Source organism: Garra rufa, chromosome 20 (assembly GCF_049309525.1).
Source record: "Garra rufa chromosome 20, GarRuf1.0, whole genome shotgun sequence".
Classification (NCBI taxonomy): Eukaryota; Metazoa; Chordata; class Actinopteri; order Cypriniformes; family Cyprinidae; genus Garra; species Garra rufa.
This window is the reverse complement of record NC_133380.1, coordinates 24,043,696-24,063,442: the sequence shown is the minus strand read 5'-3', so window position 1 is coordinate 24,063,442 and position 19,747 is coordinate 24,043,696. Positions and strand designations below refer to the sequence as shown.

General features: G+C 38.1%; 1 protein-coding gene across 1 annotated transcript in view; it reads left to right on the top strand.

Annotated features, from left to right (window-relative positions):
• Positions 1-19,747, top strand: part of slc25a26 (solute carrier family 25 member 26) — an 86,463-nt gene that overhangs the window by 51,174 nt on the left and 15,542 nt on the right. The window contains exons 6-8 of the mRNA XM_073825582.1: positions 4,142-4,186; positions 13,204-13,273; positions 16,515-16,579. Coding sequence (XP_073681683.1) covers positions 4,142-4,186; positions 13,204-13,273; positions 16,515-16,579 — 180 coding nt within the window. The remainder of the gene's footprint in view (positions 1-4,141; positions 4,187-13,203; positions 13,274-16,514; positions 16,580-19,747) is intronic.

The following is a 19,747-nucleotide window of genomic DNA, read 5'->3' as shown; positions in this document are numbered from 1 at the left end:
ACCTGAGGTTCTGATGGAATATACTCATACTTGTTTTGTTTTTCATCCAGAATGTCAGCACATAACTTATCCTTCACCTTTTGTGTTATGAACATGGATAAGTAATTTAATCTGATTTGCCAACATTCTAACTGCATTAAGAACACTCTAGCAACACCATAAAAACCACTGAACATCTTAGCAACAACGTAGCAATACCCTAGACCAGGGGTTCCCAACCTTTTTTACTCCGGGGCCCCCTCCTTCTCTGGTCAATTTTGCAAGGCCCCCCATGCCTAATATGTCCTCTTATACTGTACTTCTGCTGTAAAATGTATTTATTTTTAAACTTTTTTTTTCACCAACCAAAACATTTGTTTTGCCTTATTATTCTTCCACTGCATGTTTTTTTTCAAAAAACTTTAAATTATACTTTATAACCTTAAGACAACCTGCTCAATTCTAACTTTTTAAAATAATATAGATAGATAGATAGATAGATAGATAGATAGATTTAAAGCTCCTGAATTTTTTACTTCAGACATCAGACTTTTCTTAAATAAGTGAACCTACCTACCTAACAGGACAAAAAAGGAGATGCCAAAACACTCACTAAACCTACCTTTGAACTTGACTGACTGAATATACTGTTTTTATCCATTAAAAAATAAACATATACATTAAAAATACAGCAAATATATTCTAAATCTGTTAAACACATCAATCTGAAGGCGGATCTGGAAAAAAATCAGTGAACTCCGTCAGAGCGCGTCTGATGCTCATAATCACCAAACCTCACCAGATCCTCCTCTATCGGTGAGGATGCATTATAAAACACTCACAGGACATTAACTGGAAAACTAGGCAAATGTATTTAAATTTCACACAAAAAAAACAGTAGGTATTAGAGTCCAGAGAGCGTGCATGGTTTGTGAATCATTAGCGGACTTTGATCATTTTTTATTTAGCTATAATATAATGAAATTAAACAATTATAGGTTAATATTGAAATTAATTTTAAGATATCTCGCGCCCCCCTGGAGGATCACTGAGGCCCCCTGGTGGGCCGTGGTCCACAGGTTGGGAACCACTGCCCTAGACTCTACTCAGAACACCTTAGCTACTGTCTCACAACACTCTAGTAAATCAAAATCAACTCCCCAACAAACACCTTAGGAACTGCTTAGAAACACACTGGCACCATACTGAATTTCTTAGTGATTGGTTGGCAACACCCTAACAGTCAAAAAATGCACCTAGAAACATGCCAGCCCCACCCGCAATTCCATAACAACACCTTGTCAACCCTCAACCCAAACAACAACTGCCTGGCAACACCCTAACAACAACTCTGAACACTTTGTTTGAAAACCCACCCAACAGTCATTCTTAACAATTTAACAACTGCATAGAAACAAGCCAGCACCACACACGTTTCCCTAGCAACACCTTATCAACCCCTCACACCACCTCAGCGACTGCCTGGCAACACCCTAACAACCACTTTGAACACCTTCTTTGAAAAAAATCCCTAACAGTCATTTTTAACACTTTAACAACTGCCTAGAAACTAGGGCTGCACGATAAATGGAATGCGATTATAAGGCGCGCTTAGTCAATGAAGCCAGTACTTTGATTACTAGTAAATCTCCAATTAATGCACAGAGCCGTAAATCACTGACAAGCTACGTCAAATCACGCTCATAATTGAATGCGATTTTGAGCACGATTTGGCGTAGCTTGTCAGTGATTTACGACTCTGTGTATTAATTGCCGCTCCAGCTGAACGCACGTGATGGAGATTCCCTAACAACACCTTATCAATGCCTCACACCATCTCAGCAAGTGCCTGCCAACACGCTAACAACCACTCTGTGGACCCTGTTTAAAAAAAAAATCCTAACAGTCATTCTTAACACTTCAGCAACTGCCTAGAAACACACCAGCACCACTCACAATTCCCTAACAACACCTTATTAACCCTTCACACCACCTCAGCAACTACCTGGCAACACCCTAAGAACCACTCTGAACATCTTTTTTGAAAACCCCTCTGTCATTCTTAACACTTTAGCAACTGCCTAGAAACACACCAGCACCACCCACAATTCCCTAACAACACCTTATCAACCCTTCACACCATCTCAGTGACTACCTGGCAACACCCTAACAACCACTCTAAACACCTTGTATAAGAAACCTATTAAAGTCATTCTTAACACTTTAGCAAATGCCTAAAAACACACCAGCACCACCCAAAATTTCCAAACACCTTGTTAACCCCTTACACCACTTCAGCAAGTGCCTGGTAAAACCCTAACAACCACTCTGAGGACCCTGTTTGAATAAAATCCTAACAGTCATTCTTAACACATTAGCAACTACCTAGAAACACGCCGGCACCACCCACAATTCCCTAACAACACCTTATCAACCCCTCACACCACCTTAGCGACTGCCTGGCAACACCCTAACAACCACTCTGAAGACCTTTTTTGAAAAAACCCCTAACAGTCATTTTTAACAGCCTAGAAACACACCAGCACCACCCACAATTCCCTAACAACCCTTCACACCATCTCAGCAAGTGCCTGGCAACACCTTAACGACCACTCTGAACATTTTTTAACTCCCCCTAACAGTCATTTATAACACTTTAGCAACTGCCTAGAAACACACCAGCACCGCCCACAATTCCCTAACAACACCTTATCAACCCCTCACACCATCTCAGCAAGTGCCTGGCAACACCCTAACAACCACTCTGAGGACCCTGTTTAAAAAAAAAAAAAAGCCTAACAGTAATTTTTAACACTTTAACAACTGCCTAGAAACACGCCAGCCCTAACCACAATTCCCTAACAACACCTCATCAACCCCTTACACCACCTTAGCGACTGCCTGGCAACACCCTAACAACCACTCTTAACACCTTATTTGAAGAAAAAAAAAACCCTAACAGTCATTTATAACACTTTAGCAACTGCCTAGAAACATGCCAGCCCCACCTACAATTCCCTAACAACACCTTATTAACCCTCAAAACACCTTGGCGACTGCGTGGCAACACCCCAACAGCCATATTCACCACCTTGTTTAAAACCCTGCCTAACATTAATTCTTAGCAACTGCCTAGAAACACACCAGCACCACCCACAATTCATTAACAACACCTTAGCGGCGACCTGGCAACACCCTAGCAACCACTCTGAACACTTTAGAAAATGACTGGCAACCCCAACAGCCATAAAACATTTGTTGTATCACAAATCAGCAACTATCATTGAAACTGAATGACTTCCGGTCAGTCTGTCACTGCAAATGGCTCCATCTAAATAAGCTTTCTGGCTGTAGCATGACCTTCATATGGATCAGGTCTCTATTTTCCCTCTCTGTCTTTTGCTCTCTCTCTGACAGCCAGCCACATGAATTGGCGATTTTGTCAGCCCGCTGTTCAGCAGTTTCATCGATTTCCTCTCTTTTAGCTCTGCTGTGCCTGATTGGCTGAAGAGGAAAATTTCTGCCACCCCTCTCTCTCTCTCTTATACACGCTCTCTATCTTTTTCTCTCTCTCTGACCACAGACTCTTCATTTATTTATCATCTCTGTTTCTCTGTCTTTCAGACACTCTCTTTCTCTCATAAACCTCACACTTCCAGACGTGCAGACATCAGTATTAAAACAGTTTGACACATGAGATAAATGGCCAGTGCTTGTGGTTGAACATGTTGCCACAAGTCATCCATTTTCTTTTAGAGAAGACGAAAGCGCTAAGAGACTTTTTCTGTTCCCCAGTGAACATCATCATGGCATTATTTTGGTTGATCTACTGGCAGTTTTTCATTAATGCCATTTTTTTTCTAAAACTATATGTGTTTAATCCGTCACTGTACAGCAGACTTTGCATCTGGTCTTAAGAGTTTTATTAGTTTGCCCAAAAAAATTCTGTCAGTATTTATTTCCCCTCATGTGATATCAAGCTGTATGGCTTTTTTATTCAGTGGTATACAAAATGAAAAACTGAGAAATGATAATACCATAATAGTGCATTTTTGGAGCTTGACAGCTTGGATCTCTATTCACTTTCATTAAAGAGCAGCTAGTATGTTCTTCTAGCTTATTTATTGAAGCTATACCTAATAACTCTTTCTTTTAATTCCAGATCCCTTTCTCGCTGGTGCAGTTTCCACTCTGGGAGTACCTGAAGGTATGAATCCACTTTTTCTTTCTCATTTCGATCTAATTTGGCCTCATAATTTCACTCTAATAAAGGAATAATGGCCTGGTAATGGTCTGACACATTTACAACTCAAACTACACACACTTTGCCTCGATATCTGTTAATAACTCTCTTTTTAGGTGCTCTCAAAATGATGCTGCGTTTTATTGGTCGGCCTCACCGGTGGTTAAGCAGAATCGTAATTTCTCACAAGCCTTGAGTCTTAGCCAACTGTCCATTTCCTTCCTCATTGTCTGGTCCGGGCCACATAAAAGTCGTTTTTCTTCAAAAAAAAAAAAAAAAGGCCCAGTTTGTGAGGGTGACATCATGTCTCCAGGGCGAGAGCAGAAAATTCCATTAGTGCTCTTGGCCTAGCGACCGGAGAACGAGAGGCATCAGAGGACAATAGCACGTGCAGCTGTGGGCGAGCGTTAACCGCGATTCTCGGCCGTAATAAGGAGTGTCATTCATGGCCGCCTCTTTGTGACACGTTCAAAGGCATTCTCTCACTCCTTCATTCTTCCATGTTTTCAGCCTCTTTGGCCATCTGTGTGGAGCCGTTGGAATGTGAGAGTCTTTGCTAAACTCTCTTTCAAAAGTGCATGGCTTTCAAAAGCAAGAAAGCGTAGATGAGACAATGGTATGAGATGCCAGTGTTGGTTTTAAATGGCTGCTTTCGCTTCATTGATAATTTCTAAGCATTCCACATTCTTTCAAATATGCATTCAGTTTTGAATGACCCTGGAAACATTTTTTAGACAAAAAATAGTGCTGTCCTTCAGAGTAGGGTTAATTCAGAAAGTGCATTTTTATTCTGGACACAAATTTGTGCACATTAAAAGGTGACCCAGTACACTGCCAGTGGATTCGAATTGAAATTCTGTTTTATATTTTTGGCTATGAATGAGTAGAAAAATAAAAATCTAATATCAGCGTATTAAAGGGATAGCTCACCTTAAAATAAAAATTCTGTCAACATTTACTTTTCTTTATGTCTTTTCAAACCTGTATGACTTTGTAATTTTTGGGTGAACTATCCCTAAAAAAATAAATAAATATATATATATGTATATATTTATTTATTTATTCATATATATATATATGAATAAATAAATAAATATATATATATATATATATATATATATATAAATAAATAAATAAATAAATAACATTAAATGTAGGTATAGATAATACATTTTTATTTCAGTTGCCAGTCAAGTTAAAAAGTGCAATTCACAGGTGGGACTGACTAGTGAGGTTGCATGTCTTCTACTTCTTCGACTTTTTCCTCGACATCTACTTCTTCGACTTTGTCTATGGTTTCTACTTATTCGACTTCTATGACTTTTACCTCTATGACTTTTTCTTTGACTTCTACTTCTTCGACTTCTTCTATGGCTTCTACTTTTTCGACTTTTTCTATGGCTTCTGCCTCTTTGACTTTTACTTTGACTTCTGCTTCTTCGACTTCTTCCATGGCTTCTGCCTCTTCAACTTTTTCTTTGACTTCGACTTCTTCTATGGCTTCTGCCTCTTTGAATTGTACTTTTTTCACTTCTTCTATGGCTTCTGCCTCTTTGAATTGTACTTTTTTCACTTCTTCTATGGCTTCTGCCTCTTCAACTTTTTCTTTGACTTCGACTTCTTCTATGACTTTTGCGTCTTTGACTTTTACTTTTTTCACTTCTTCTATGGCTTCTGCCTCTTTGACTTCCTTCGACTTCTTCCATGGCTCCTGCCTCTTCAACTTTTTCTTTGACTTCGACTTCTTCTATGGCTTCTGCCTCTTTGACTTGTACTTTTTTGACTTCTATGGCTTCTGCCTCTTTGACTTTAACTTTTTTGACTTCTGTGGCTTCTGCCTCTTCAACATTTTCTTCGACTTCTACTTCTTCGACTTCTTCCATGGCTCCTGCCTCTTCAACTTTTTCTTTGACTTCGACTTCTTCTATGGCTTCTGCCTCTTTGACTTGTACTTTTTTGACTTCTTCTATGGCTTCTGCCTCTTTGACTTTAACTTTTTTGACTTCTGTGGCTTCTGCCTCTTCAACATTTTCTTCGACTTCTACTTCTTCGACTTCTTCTATGGCTTCTGCCTCTTCAACTTTTTCTTCGACTTCGACTTTTTCCATGGCTTCTGCCTCTTCAACTTTTTCTTTGACTTCGACTTCTTCTATGGCTTCTGCCTCTTTGACTTGTACTTTTTTTTACTTCTATGGCTTCTGCCTCTTCGACTTCTTTTATGGCTTCTGCCTCTTCGACTTCTCCTTCGTTCTTTTGTGACTGTGAAAACTGTGAGAACTGTTGCACCCTTATATTATACTGTCATCCTTGCAAATACATGTGTGTATATTTCCTGCTTGTCATATTAAGAGATTTTCAAGCAGCTGAGTCGCTGTAATAATAGAGTGTAAAGCAGTGGTAGAGATACAGGATTAAGTGTGCTACATGCTTTATTCCTACACATGAAGTCTCGAAAACACAAAAAAGGGACCATATCAGAATTTCCTTTTTTAATTAAAAAAGATTTTGATGTGTTTTTTAAGCATGTTCAGTGCAACGATTGCTGTTGCAGTGGGCTGCACGCAATCCACAAAATACGGCAATCAACAATCCTGGCAAGCATTTCACGTTGGGAAATGACAACCCCAAGTATCACCAAACTAGTTCTCAAGTCATTCGCACCAAAAACAACTTAAGCCCCGGGATCTGAGCGGCAGGCCGCAGTAAACCATCTGTTCTCTCCAGCGTATCCCACAATTCCCAAAGTTTATCTACCAACAATCCCCTAAACTCAGCGCTGCTCTGTTACAAAACCACCAAGCAGCTGTGTCATTACATCAGCCGGCCATTTATTTCCCACCATGCCCACTCAACTCGACGTTTATGTGTCAGTGGATCAAACTTATTCCCATGATTAAGTGCAAGTGTTTCACATATAAGTCTTAGTTTAGTTTGAGTAATTGAAGCTGAAGCGTACATTTGGAGTAATGCCTGGTCAGGGTGGTGTGTTTCAGAAAAGACTATAGCAAGTAAATCTTATATTTAGAGTGTAGTATGGTTATAAAAAGGTCAATTTGTTCACATAAATGTTTTTAAAGTGATCTCAGGTTAAACAAAGAAGTTAGATGAGTCAGAATTTATTATACTTATTATCACATGAAAAGTTCAAGCTACATGGACTCAGCAGTCATCATTTCTCATTTAGCCCCAATATATCACAAGTAACTGCAACTCACTTCTCATCCAGTGCCTGCTTCTGCTCAAAGCATGTTTAACCTCTAGAAATCCTCTCACACTGCACCTTTACTCGCATATCAACACTGGCTTCCAGTAGCTGCCAGAATCATATTAAACACACTGTTCCTGTCACACAAGGCTGCCAGTGGCCTGGCTCGCTGCTTCTCACAGTCCTTTATTAAACCTTACTACCGACCCTGACCATGTCAGTTTATCAGGCTCCCCATCTTTCCACATGAAAGGAGCCCACCTGCTCGGGTCTACAAATGTCTCCATCCTTGACCTTTCAATGGTGAAACAAACTGAACCAAAAAAAAAAATTGGTGAAAGTCACTATCTGAACAACAGACCTTGTGCCATACGTGCAATGGCATTTTACTGCCACATTAAAAAATAAAAAACAATCCAATATTATGAGATTAAAGTTGTAATATTTCAAGAATAAAGTTGAAATTATGAGAATAGTTGAAATATTACAACAATAAAGTTGAAAAAACGAGAATGAAGTCAAAATGTTTTGAGAATAAAGTAAAAAAAAAAATATTTTGAAAATAGTCAAAATTACGAGAATTAATTTGTAGCTATTACAAAGTTAATTTTTATAATATTTTGAGATTATATTCTAGCCTATTGCGTATGCCCAGATTGGAAGCACCCAGAGATATTTCAAAATCTCAGCTTTCAAAATCTGTCAGTTTCATAGCGAAATAAATATAATACAAAACAATATGTCTTTTATACAACGACATTTTGGTGCCACATTAAAAAGGGAAAAAAATCTAAGATTACGATATTAAAGTCTTAATATTTCGAGAATAAAGTCTAAATTACAAGAATAAAGTTGAAATATTTTGAGAATGAAGTCTAAATATTTCAAGAATAAATCAAAATGTTTAGAGAATAAAATCGAAGTGTTTCGAGAATAAAGTGGAAATGTTTTGAGAATAAAGTCAAAATCACAAGAATTAATTTGCAGCAATTACGAGATTAAAGTTAGAATATTTTGAAAGTATATTCTAGCCTATTGCGCATATAAAAGGTCCGGATTGAGAGCACCGGGAGATATTCCAAAGTCTCAGCTTTACAAAATCTGTCAGTTATAGCGAACAATATATCTATTACAATAATGTGTTTTTCACACTCTTTAATGTGACGTGACAGATTATGACTGCTTGTATGTGGCGTGTTTGTATTTCATGATAAAACTGACATAATTTGAAAGCTAAGCTGTGTTACATTAAAAGCAACAAAGCACAAAATTAGTGCAATTACTGGGTGGCTGGTGCACTACAAATAATGAATGGAAGATGTCTAATATTATTTCCAATTATTTACTGTATTATACCGTGAATAAAACAGTCACTTTTACACCTCAGAAAAGACAACAGTATATAACTCATGTCAACAAGTTGGAGTCCACTTCAACCTTTAGAACATTTTATTGTTGTTTTTAATTAAATGCACGTGAGGAATGAAAGGTTGGATGGCACAGATGTTTTTGCGGAGTAGGTGGTGGAATTTTCACAAAGAGTATAATTTAATGAAATGAATGTCTCATTGTAATCGAAAAGACAATTGATTTACGTGAATACAGTGATCTGTCCCACCACATTAAAGACAGTGAAAAACACATTATTGCAAGGCACGTTGTTTGTATTTCGCTATAAAACTGACAGATTTTAAAAGCTGAAGGCTTTGTTTTATATTAAAAGAACCAAAAGCACAAAGCTTATTACTATTATTGGATGACTGGCAGTGTGCAAATAGGTCTAATTAATGCATACTGTCCCTTTGAGTATAAAACATGGAATGATTTCTGCTAATAATCCTACAGTATATTCAAATGAACTTCTCCCGGTGCTCCCAATCCAGGCAATTTAATTCGTAATTTCAATGTTATTCTCAAAACATTTGAACATTATTTTCGTAATTTTGACTTTATTCTTGAAACATTTTGACTTTATTCTTTAATTTTAGATTTTTTTAACGTGGCATTTCACCTTTTTTTAAAGTGACAAAAAGTGGTATTCTCAACAAGGACAAATTTTATGGTGACATATCATGAAAATCTGACTTCATCTGTGTTTAAGTACTATAATCAGGTCCCTGTTGCATCTACCAACCCAGAAAACCCCCAAAAAAGAACAACCCAGTACATTTTTTTGTGGTAAGCCTGTCAAGCTTTGAAGCCTTTTCTGCAAACTTTTGAAAAAATGAGCCACTCAGATTTCACTCCTCCCGTGATGTAGAAAGGTGACCTTATTATAATATTTCCGCTCCTTAATCTGCAAGTTTCCACCCACAGCGCCACCATTTTGTTTTCCGCAAGCGACAAAGGTGTACCAGTTCTAACGCCATGCCGAAAGGTTAAGCAAAGCATGCTAACTGTTTTGTCGTTGGCTGTACAAACGAGCACATAACACTATTTAGAGTCCCAGCCTCAGAGGAGACAATTTTGTGGGACTATTTTTGTGTGTTTTTGTGTTTTTGACAGTATAAGCGCAATAAGACATGAAAGAGAACTTAGTTTAGTACTTACATTCAGTTTGTTTAGAGGTGAACTTGCTTCCAGTTTGTTTTCAGTAAGTGTGACGGGGATAAATGGATGTTCTCCAGCACAAGCTCTTTGAACTTGAAAACAAAGACTCTTCCTTAATCTGACAGCTAATGAAACGCACATGATGTACTGACGAAGAGAACGGTTGTGTGTGTGTTCTTGTGCGTAGAGTTGGAGGGGATCTTTCATAATTACTTCATGCTGTGCTTCAATTGTTTTCCTTTCTTAGCCATCAGATGCTCCTGGTCTGAGGCCGTAGGAAAAGTCAAGCAATTATCTGAAGCCTGGCTGCATAATAACTCCCACCAAACACAACACAAAACCAACAAACACATGAAGTCACTGAAACTCCTTCCTTCTTTCTACAACAGTCCTCTTTCTCTCTCTCTCTCTCACACACACACACACACACACACACGCGCGCGCGCACATTTCTCTTTAATTTAGCAGATTCCTCCCCTCCTACTTCACCTCTTTAAATACTCTTAAGTTCAAACAACAATTAGCCGTCCTAAAATTAGTACAAATTGTGCAATTGACTGAGATCCTGTCAGACCTGTCTTACCTGAGGCTACAGATCGCACCTGTAGCTGCATACAGACGATTCATCAACACAAAAGCTCTGTTCCAAAAACTAGTGAGGCATCCAACAATAAAGCAGCATCACATATGTTGATTTTATGATATTTTATTTCATTTAGGATGCTACTTTAGTAGATAGAACAGCAGATGAAAAAGCAACTCGCTAGGTTTGGAACAGATCTAATGTCTTAGCCAGCACTGGTATCTTCCCTTCGCACAATGTAGAAATGGTGTGCTCATCAAAATCTTCCATCTGTGACTCTCATCAAAGCACAATATCGTTTTCCCCTCGTTTCTTGGAAAACCCTGAAGCAGCATGAAAGGCAATGTGTTGTCCAGGGATTGATAGAGTTAGCATGTGTGTACAATACTGTAGCGCCGGGATGTATTAGTCAAGTCACATTTATTTATACAGTGCTTTATAAAATGCAGATTGTTTCAGAGCAGCTTCACATTAATAACACAGGAAAATAACAGTGTTAATGTTATAAAAGTAATCAATTATGAATCAAATAAAATAAAATTCTGTTATCAATTACTCACCCGCATGTTGTTCCAAACCCGTAAGACCTTCATTCATCTTCAGAAAACAAATTAAGATATTTTTGATGAATTCCGAGAGCTTTCTGACCCTTAATAGACAGCATAGACTGAGATGGTCCATGTGACATCGGTGGTTCAACTGTAATTTTATAAAACTATGAGAATACCTTTTGTGTCCAAAGAAAACAAAAATAACAACTTTATTTAACTTCTTCTCCTTCGTGTCAGTTTTCGATGTACGTTCAAGAAGAAAGCTCTCAGACTTACAAAGATTAATAAAGGTCTTATGGGTTTGGAACGACATAAAGGTGAGTTTTCATTTTTGGGTGAACGATGCCTTTAAGCTGGAAATAGCTGGCTTTAGCTGGTCTGTCAGCTGGTCTCCCAGTCTGACCAGTTAAAGATATGGTGAAAACCCCTCTAAAACCAGCCTGCAAACCAGGTATGACCAGGCTGATAGACCAGCTAAAACCAGCTTAGGTTAGGTTGTTTTTTTTCAGCAGAAGGCAATAGTCCAATTATTCAGATCAAGTCAGTTCAATGTTGATTTAATTCAGCTTAATAACAATGTCGATGCTGCAAAGTTAGTGTCATTATCCAGCTCAATTCTTTAATCCTGTAGGGTCTTTCCAAGTCAAATCAGCCAAAATTCAGAAACTTCCCTGGCTCAAATTTTTGATTTTGCTAATATTTTTTCTAAAGAAAGATAAACATGTATAGTGATGAAAGCCAAAATATTAAATGTTATCGATGAATATTTACTGAGTACTCCACTATTTTGTAGAGGCAATTTTCACCTGCAATTCAGAGCCAACTTACAGGGAGGTAAAAATCACTTCAGAAAGATGGCAGCATCGTAATGTTTCTTTTACACAGAGATTGACAGTTTTATTAGTAAAATCTGTTGACTTTAGCAATCTTGGTTACACTTGTGTGCCAATGGTGACCATTCAAAAATGGGGAAACGGCACTTTTCAAGTTTATATTCCAAAGTTTACATTCCTGTAACTCAAGAAGTATTCAAGATATCTTAATATAATTTTAGATATTGGGTCTTAACCAACTTTCCTTTTGGCATCTTCATTTTTAAGGCCCTACATGATTCGGTTCCAGAGATATTGGAATTTCAATATGGCTCCAGGGGTAAATCATTAAATTGTACACATTTTCAAAGGTCAAAACCCCAGTGTGCTTCAATTTTCAAAAATATGATGCTTCTTTTGTTTTAAAGAGGAATGTTTAAAGAAGAAATAATGTTGAAACAGTTTCTTCTTTCAAAACAACTGCATTAAACATTGCTATCTGACTGCCATCTTTTTTTCAAATTTCACGTGCCCATTTTTAAATGGGCACCACTGGCACATAATGCAACAAAGATTGCTAAAGTCAACAGATGTTACTAACAGACCTGCCAATCTTTGTGTAAAAATTACATTGTGATTCTGTCATTTTCTGAAATCATTTTACTCCCTTGTAAAGAAAATTGCCATTTTGACCCCCTCTATAAAATAGTGGATTACTCATTAAATATTCAACCTTGACATTTAATATTTTGGCTTTCATCACTATGCATGTTTATCTTTCTTCAGAAAAAAATAAATAAATACTAGCAAAATCCAAAATTTGAGCCGGGGAACTCTGGTTGAATTGACACGGAATAACCCTATAGTGTTAATTTTTCTGTGCATAGGTTTTTACCTCTTGTTTTTTATCAAAATATCATAACTCAATCTATGGTGATAAGTGCAGGACTTCTCATCAAAGCTCAATATCGTTTTCCCCTTGTTTTTTGGAAAACCCTGAACCAGCATGAAAGACAATGTGTTTTCAAGGCACTGATAGAGTTAGCATGTGTGTACAATACTGTAACGATGAGCTTTGGAAGTGTTCAAGATTTCTTTCTTTCGTTCAGATTGTGTCACTGTTCCTAGTGGGGAAAATGAGACTCTGAGATCATTCTGGAGATGTGGAAATTGGGATAGCTGTTCTGTTGCGTTTCCATACATGTAAACCCAAGGGCTTTGGGTGTTTTTTAAATGACTGATAAATGTAATAATCCAAAACTCTTTCTTTCTCTGTGTAGGCCGCGTGGATGAGGAGGCAGGGGGGACGGCTGGACTCTTGGCAGTCTGCAGTGTGCGGAGCTCTTGCAGGTGTGTGGGATTAGCCTCGGCGCAGAGGTCTGGGAAAGAGAGCGAAGGAGAACGAGAGATAGGGAGTTGGGATGGGGTCCAACGCCAGGAATATCCAAACTTTACCCAGCCGCATTCCTGTTTAATTCCACACGGGTCAAGATGGTCACATCAGGTTGTTCACCAGCTGGTGTGCACCGACAGAGAGGGACAGAAACAGCCAATTAGAGGTGGAGAGTCAGTAAAGTCAGTGTACGACATTGACCTTTTGTTGCCCCTGAATCAGACTTGCGGTAACTTTCGTAGCTGTTTTCAGCAGTCGTTGAGTTTACAAACTAGATCCAGCGTCCAGGTTTATACCTGAGGGAGTTTAAGTCTGGCCCAGGGGCCCTTGCAGCTGTCTAACTCCCTAGTCACCATTCTGGAAAACATCTCCGTCCAGATTGATCACTCATCAGGTACTGGGACACAATAGAGGGACGCGTACGTTTCACCCAGAGGGGAAAGAACATGGCTGCCAGCCACGCCACCTGGAGAGTGATCTTGGATGCAAGTTGTCTCACATGTTCTGCTTTGGCACAGATGTATTGCTTTAGGTTAGGTTGTTAGCGTCATTGTGAAATCACACAAACAAACGTGAATTGTGACGCATTGTACGATCGCGGTTGTTTGCCATCGCTGCCACAGCTGCGAGCCTCAAGAGAACAAATGAGAAACACTTTTTTTCCCAATCTTTCTCCTTCTCTGCTATTGTGTCCTTCGTGTTTTGGGTTCAGTACAAGTACAAGTCACATCTGTGACTTGTTCTTGATTACCACTGAAAATAATTCAATAATGTCCTTCAGGAAACAAGCAAAAGCTGAATGTACTGTACAGTAATTCAGTTACAATAGAAGGAATAAATGTTAAAATACACAAATTTGAAAGTATACCATGATTAAACATTATATGAGTTAGCATGAAAGTAACGTCTGTCCACAGTTATAGACTGTTATAAATCCTTCCGCCTTTACCATGATCATACTAAGCTGGAAAATATGGTATCTTCTGCCTTGTATGCACAAGAAAATATTTACTATATTTATTTATTTAGGAGATGCCTTTGAAATTAATTTGTTTAGGGGGGAAATGGGGTATAATAGGCACAAAAGAAAGAGATTTTAAAAATATATATTTTTACAATTTTATTTATGAATTTATTATGAATATGTATGTATTTAATTATATAGCGTGCATCAACAGGATTGTATGGAAGCCCATGGATTGTATGGATACAAAACTTGCAATTCTGCCTTTTTTTTTTCTCACAAATGCAAGTTTGTATTTCACAGTTATGACTTTTTTCTCAGAATTGTGAGACATAGCTCGCAACTGCGAGTTATAAAGTCATACAAACTCGCAAATTCTAACCTTTTTCTCACAAATGCGAGTTTGTATCTCGCCATTCTGGCTTTTTTTTTTTTGTCAGAATTGCTTCATATAAACTTGCACTTACGAGTTATAAAGTCAGAATTGCAAAATATAAACTGCCAATTCTAACCTTTTTCTTGCAAATGCAAGTTTGTATCTTTTCTCGAGTTTGTATCTTGCAATTCTTACTTTTATACAAATTCTGAAAAATATAAACTCACACTTCTGACTTTTCTTCTCGCAAATGTGAGTTTGCATCTTGCAATTCTGACCTTTTTCTCGCTATTTTGACTTTTTTCCCAGAATTGCAAGTTAAAAACTCACAATTCTGACTTTTTCTCGCAAATGTGACTTTTCTACAAATTCTGAAAAATATAAATTCACACTTCTGACTTTTTTTCTCGCAAATGTGAGTTTGCATCTTGCAATTCTGACCTTTTTCTCGCTATTTTGACTTTTTTCTCAGGCCCTGTTTACACTAGTGCGTTTAGAATTGTGATATAAACTCGCGATTCTAACCTTTTTCAGGCAATTGCAAGTTTGTATCTCGTAATTCTGACATTTTTCTTGCAATTTTGACTTTTTTCTTAGAATAGTGATATTAACTCATGATTCTGACTTTTTTCCCAGAATTGCAAGATAAAAACTCACAATTCTGACTTTTTTCTCGCAATGTGACTTTGTATCTCACAATTCTGACTTCTAACAATTCTGACTTTTTTTTGGAATTGTGATAATAAAGTCATGTTTCTGACTTTTTTTCTCAGATTTGCTTGATATAAACTTGCACTTGCAAATTATAAAGTCAGAATTGCAAGATATAAACTCTTTTTAAAAAAACTTTTTACTTTTTTACTTTTTACTTTTTTTTAAACTTTTTTTAAACATTTTTTTCTTAGAACTGAGTATTGAGAAACTAAGTTAATCTAAACTAAATCTAAGTTATAAATTTTAAGGGGAAAGAAGAGTGATATGTTTACATTTCATAATTCTGAGAAAAAAGTCAGAATTGCAAGATACAAGCTTGCATTTGCAATAAAAAAAAATAAAGAATTGTGAAATAAAAAGTTGCACTTTTTTGTGGGAGGAAATGGGCTTTCATAGGATTCAGCGCATAAAATATTGCAAAAGAAAAGCTGTTTGGGTAGGATTGAGAAGATCATTCAGCCAGCAAGGAACAAAAAGAATACCAGAATGAACTGTTTATATAAAGAGAAAATGATGTTGGTAACGCATAACCAGAGCTAATGCCAAGAAAATTAGTCCAAACACTACGATGAGGTGGACAACATTACAGCTCAAATATCACACTTTTCGTATGGAAGAATTGACTTAAATTGAATTTAGTTGAAAATTTATTTTTATACATGTGATTCTTTGCTTGTTTTTACAACCTGAGCTACAAGTCGAAATTCCGTTCAGTAATAATCAACAGCCTGAACTTCGCTTGTGTTTGGGCAGCTTTGAATTGTTGGTTAATCAAGCGAAATCAGGCAATATGGGAGAACTTGTTTATTCCAGGATTGGGAAGAGCATGTTTAAAGCTCGATGCTGTTGTTTGTCCGACCGCTATTAGAGAGGAGCGAGAACCTCTTTCTGTTCTCATTCACGCCAAAACAAGTTTATGAATGTGCATGAGTGTTTACGAGTGCTTGACATTGCCAGGCTAGTTTGAAAAATTCATTCTCGTTCGCTCTTTTTCCCCAGAGCGTTTCCATCGGGTGATCAGGGCTGATCGTCATGCCACATATTTACATTTATGCTCTGTGGTAATTATAACACAATTATCACTGTAATTAGTGCTTGTTTGTGTTTGTGTGCTGATACACATGCGCAATACATCTCTTTCCAGGTGGAGTAGCGGCCTTCGTCACCACTCCGCTAGATGTTGCGAAGACTTGGATAATGTTGGCAAAGGTGAGACTTCGAAACTGTTGTTTAAATCTGTCTCCTGATGCCTCCCAGATGGAGTGCAAGGTGAACAAACAAAAGGCCCTAATGTAGACAAAACCAATAGAAGAGAGAGAGAGTGAAGAAAAAGCGTCAGTAGACACACAGCTTGATCCAATAGCAGGGTCATCCAGGGACGCTACTGACGCACAAATGCACTTCTAATACTGTCCGCTGTCCAGTCGAGACTCAAAACAGACAGAGCTATGTATGCGCATGTTAGATGTCAGAAGACGTTTGTATATTCAAGAGTAATTTCCAGTTGTCTATGAACTGGAACGGAACTACACTTTAGAGCTGCAGGCTGCAGACTTAATATCTGGTGAAGATGCTCAGTTTATGATTTAAAGGCATAGTTCGCCCAAAAATGAAAATTATGTCATCAATTACTCCCCCTTGTGTTGTTCCAAACCCATAAGACCTTTGTTCATCTTCAGAACACATATTAAGATATTTTTGATGAAATCCAAGAGCTTTCTGGCCCTGCATAGACAGCAACCCAACTTTTACGTTCAAGGCCCAGAAAGGTAGTAAGGACATCATTAAAATAGTCCATGTGACATCAGTGGTTCAACCGTAATGATATGAAGCTACAAGAATATAAGGTTCCAAATGTGCCAAAAAAAGAATTGACTACTTTGTGCTTTGTACTATACATTTGTCTTTGTCTACAGTCATTGCCTACTTGTTCAGGTAAATCATTATATGCAAGATGGCGGCTTGTTTGTAGACGTGTGGGTCGGTCTGTCCTTAATTGTTTGAATTAACTACTTTTATTGCATGTATATATAAGTGTTTTTATGTAGATCAGTTGGTGTGCTTGGTCAGACATCATTTTTTAAAGAGAAGAAAAATGTGTATATTTATTTTATGTTTTTGTGTTGCTCCACGACACTGTGGATACCTGGGACTGGAGTGGCTTTTGACAGTGTGGATTATACTACAGATAGCAGCGGAAGTAACCACGAGTTAATTGTGCCTTGCCATCGGCCACAGTGGCCTGATTTTCATGCTGGGACTGTACCGGGATTGCTCGGGGATCACGGCCCGACGCTTTAGCTATTTTGGAGAGACAAGTCTCGTGGACTGCTGTTCACTCTTGGAGACACTTCTTGTGGTCTGTGCTGCTTATGGACTCAGGGGAAAGGGAGATTGTCAGCCCGTGCAATGCCTCTTTGTTGCGGAGACTCAACTGAGGGCCCAAAGAGAAGGTCATGGTTAGTCTTCATCTTGCTATTCTTATCCGGGAATGTTCACCCCAACCCAGGTCCTGTGTTAGCCCAATTTCAAACTCAAATCATCAAAACATCAAATGGATTAAGTTTTTTTCATCTGAATGTGCGCAACCTGATAAACAAAATAAATCATGGCTGGATGTTATCGCCCACCTTCATTGTCTTCAAGTGAAGCATGCACTTAATTTCTTTACTTGCAGAATTTCTTCACGACTGGACTAAATACGAACTGATTTTATTTGCCGATTTGAATTGGGACTGGCTGTCATCTTCCTTCGATTCTTTTAAGGAGGTTTGTGACTTTCTCCACTTGGTACAGTTGATAAAAACAATAACTAAGATAAATCAAAAGGATCTGGACAAATCAGCTTTATTGGACTTAATCTTAACTAACGCTGCCCACAGGTACTCTGCATCTGCGTCCTTACTGTCGTCCTTTCTGTTGTCTTGTTCTGTTGTCCTTAATTTCGTATAGTTCTGTCGTCCTTACTGTCGTCTTGTTCTGTCGTCCTTACTGTCGTCTTGTTTTGTTGTCCTTTTTGTTGTCTTATTGTCATCCTTACTGTCGTCTTGTTCTGTTGTCCTTTTTGTTGTCTTATTGTCATCCTTACTGTCATCTTGTTCAGTTGTCCTTACTGTCGTCTTGTTCTGTCGTCCTTACTGTCGTCTTGTTCTGTTGTCCTTACTTTCGTATAGTTCTGTTGTCCTTACTGTCGTCAAGTTGTGTTGTCCTCACTGTCATCTTATTCTGTTGTCCTAACTGTTGTCTTATTCAGTTGTTTTTACTGTCGTCTTATTCCGTCATCTTATTCTGTTGTCCTTACTGTCATCTTGTTCTGTTGTCCTTCCTGTCGTCTTGTTCTGTCGTACTTTTTGTTGTCTTATTGTCATCCTTACTATCGTCTTGTTCTGTCGTCCTTACTGTTGTCTTGTTCTGTTGTCCTTACTTTTGTATAGTTCTGTCATCCTTACTGTCGTCTTGTGTCATCCTCACTGTCATCTTATTCTGTCGTCCTTACTGTCGTCTTATTCTGTTGTCCTAACTGTTGTCTTATTCAGTTGTTTTTACTGTCGTCTTATTCCGTCATCTTATTCTGTTGTCCTTACTGTCGTCTTGTTCTGTCATCCTTACTGTCGTCCTGTTCTATCGTCCTTACCATAGTCTTATTCTGTCATCCTTACTATCATCTTGTTGTGTCGTCCTTACTGTTGTCTTATTGTCATCCTTACTGTCGTCTTGTTCTGTCGTCCTTACTGTTGTCTTATTGTCATCCTTACTATCATCTTGTTGTGTCGTCCTTACTGTTGTCTTATTGTCATCCTTACTGTTGTCTTGTTCTGTCGTCCTTACTGTTGTCTTATTGTCATCCTTACTGTCGTCTTGTTCTGTCGTCATTACTGTTGTCTTATTGTCATCCTTACTGTCGTCTTGTTCTGTCGTCCTTACTGTTGTCTTATTGTCATCCTTACTGTCGTCTTGTTCTGTCGTCCTTACTGTTGTCTTATTGTCATCCTTACTGTCGTCTTGTTCTGTCGTCATTACTGTTGTCTTATTGTCATCCTTACTGTCGTCTTGTTCTGTCGTCATTACTGTTGTCTTATTGTCATCCTTACTGTTGTCTTGTTCTGTCGTCATTACTGTTGTCTTATTGTCATCCTTACTGTCGTCTTGTTCTGTCGTCCTTACTGTTGTCTTGTTCTGTCGTCCTTACTGTTGTCTTATTGTCATCCTTACTGTCGTCTTGTTCTGTCGTCCTTACTGTTGTCTTATTGTCATCCTTACTGTTGTCTTGTTCTGTCGTCCTTACTGTTGTCTTATTGTCATCCTTACTGTCGTCTTGTTCTGTCGTCCTTACTGTTGTCTTATTGTCATCCTTACTGTTGTCTTGTTCTGTCGTCC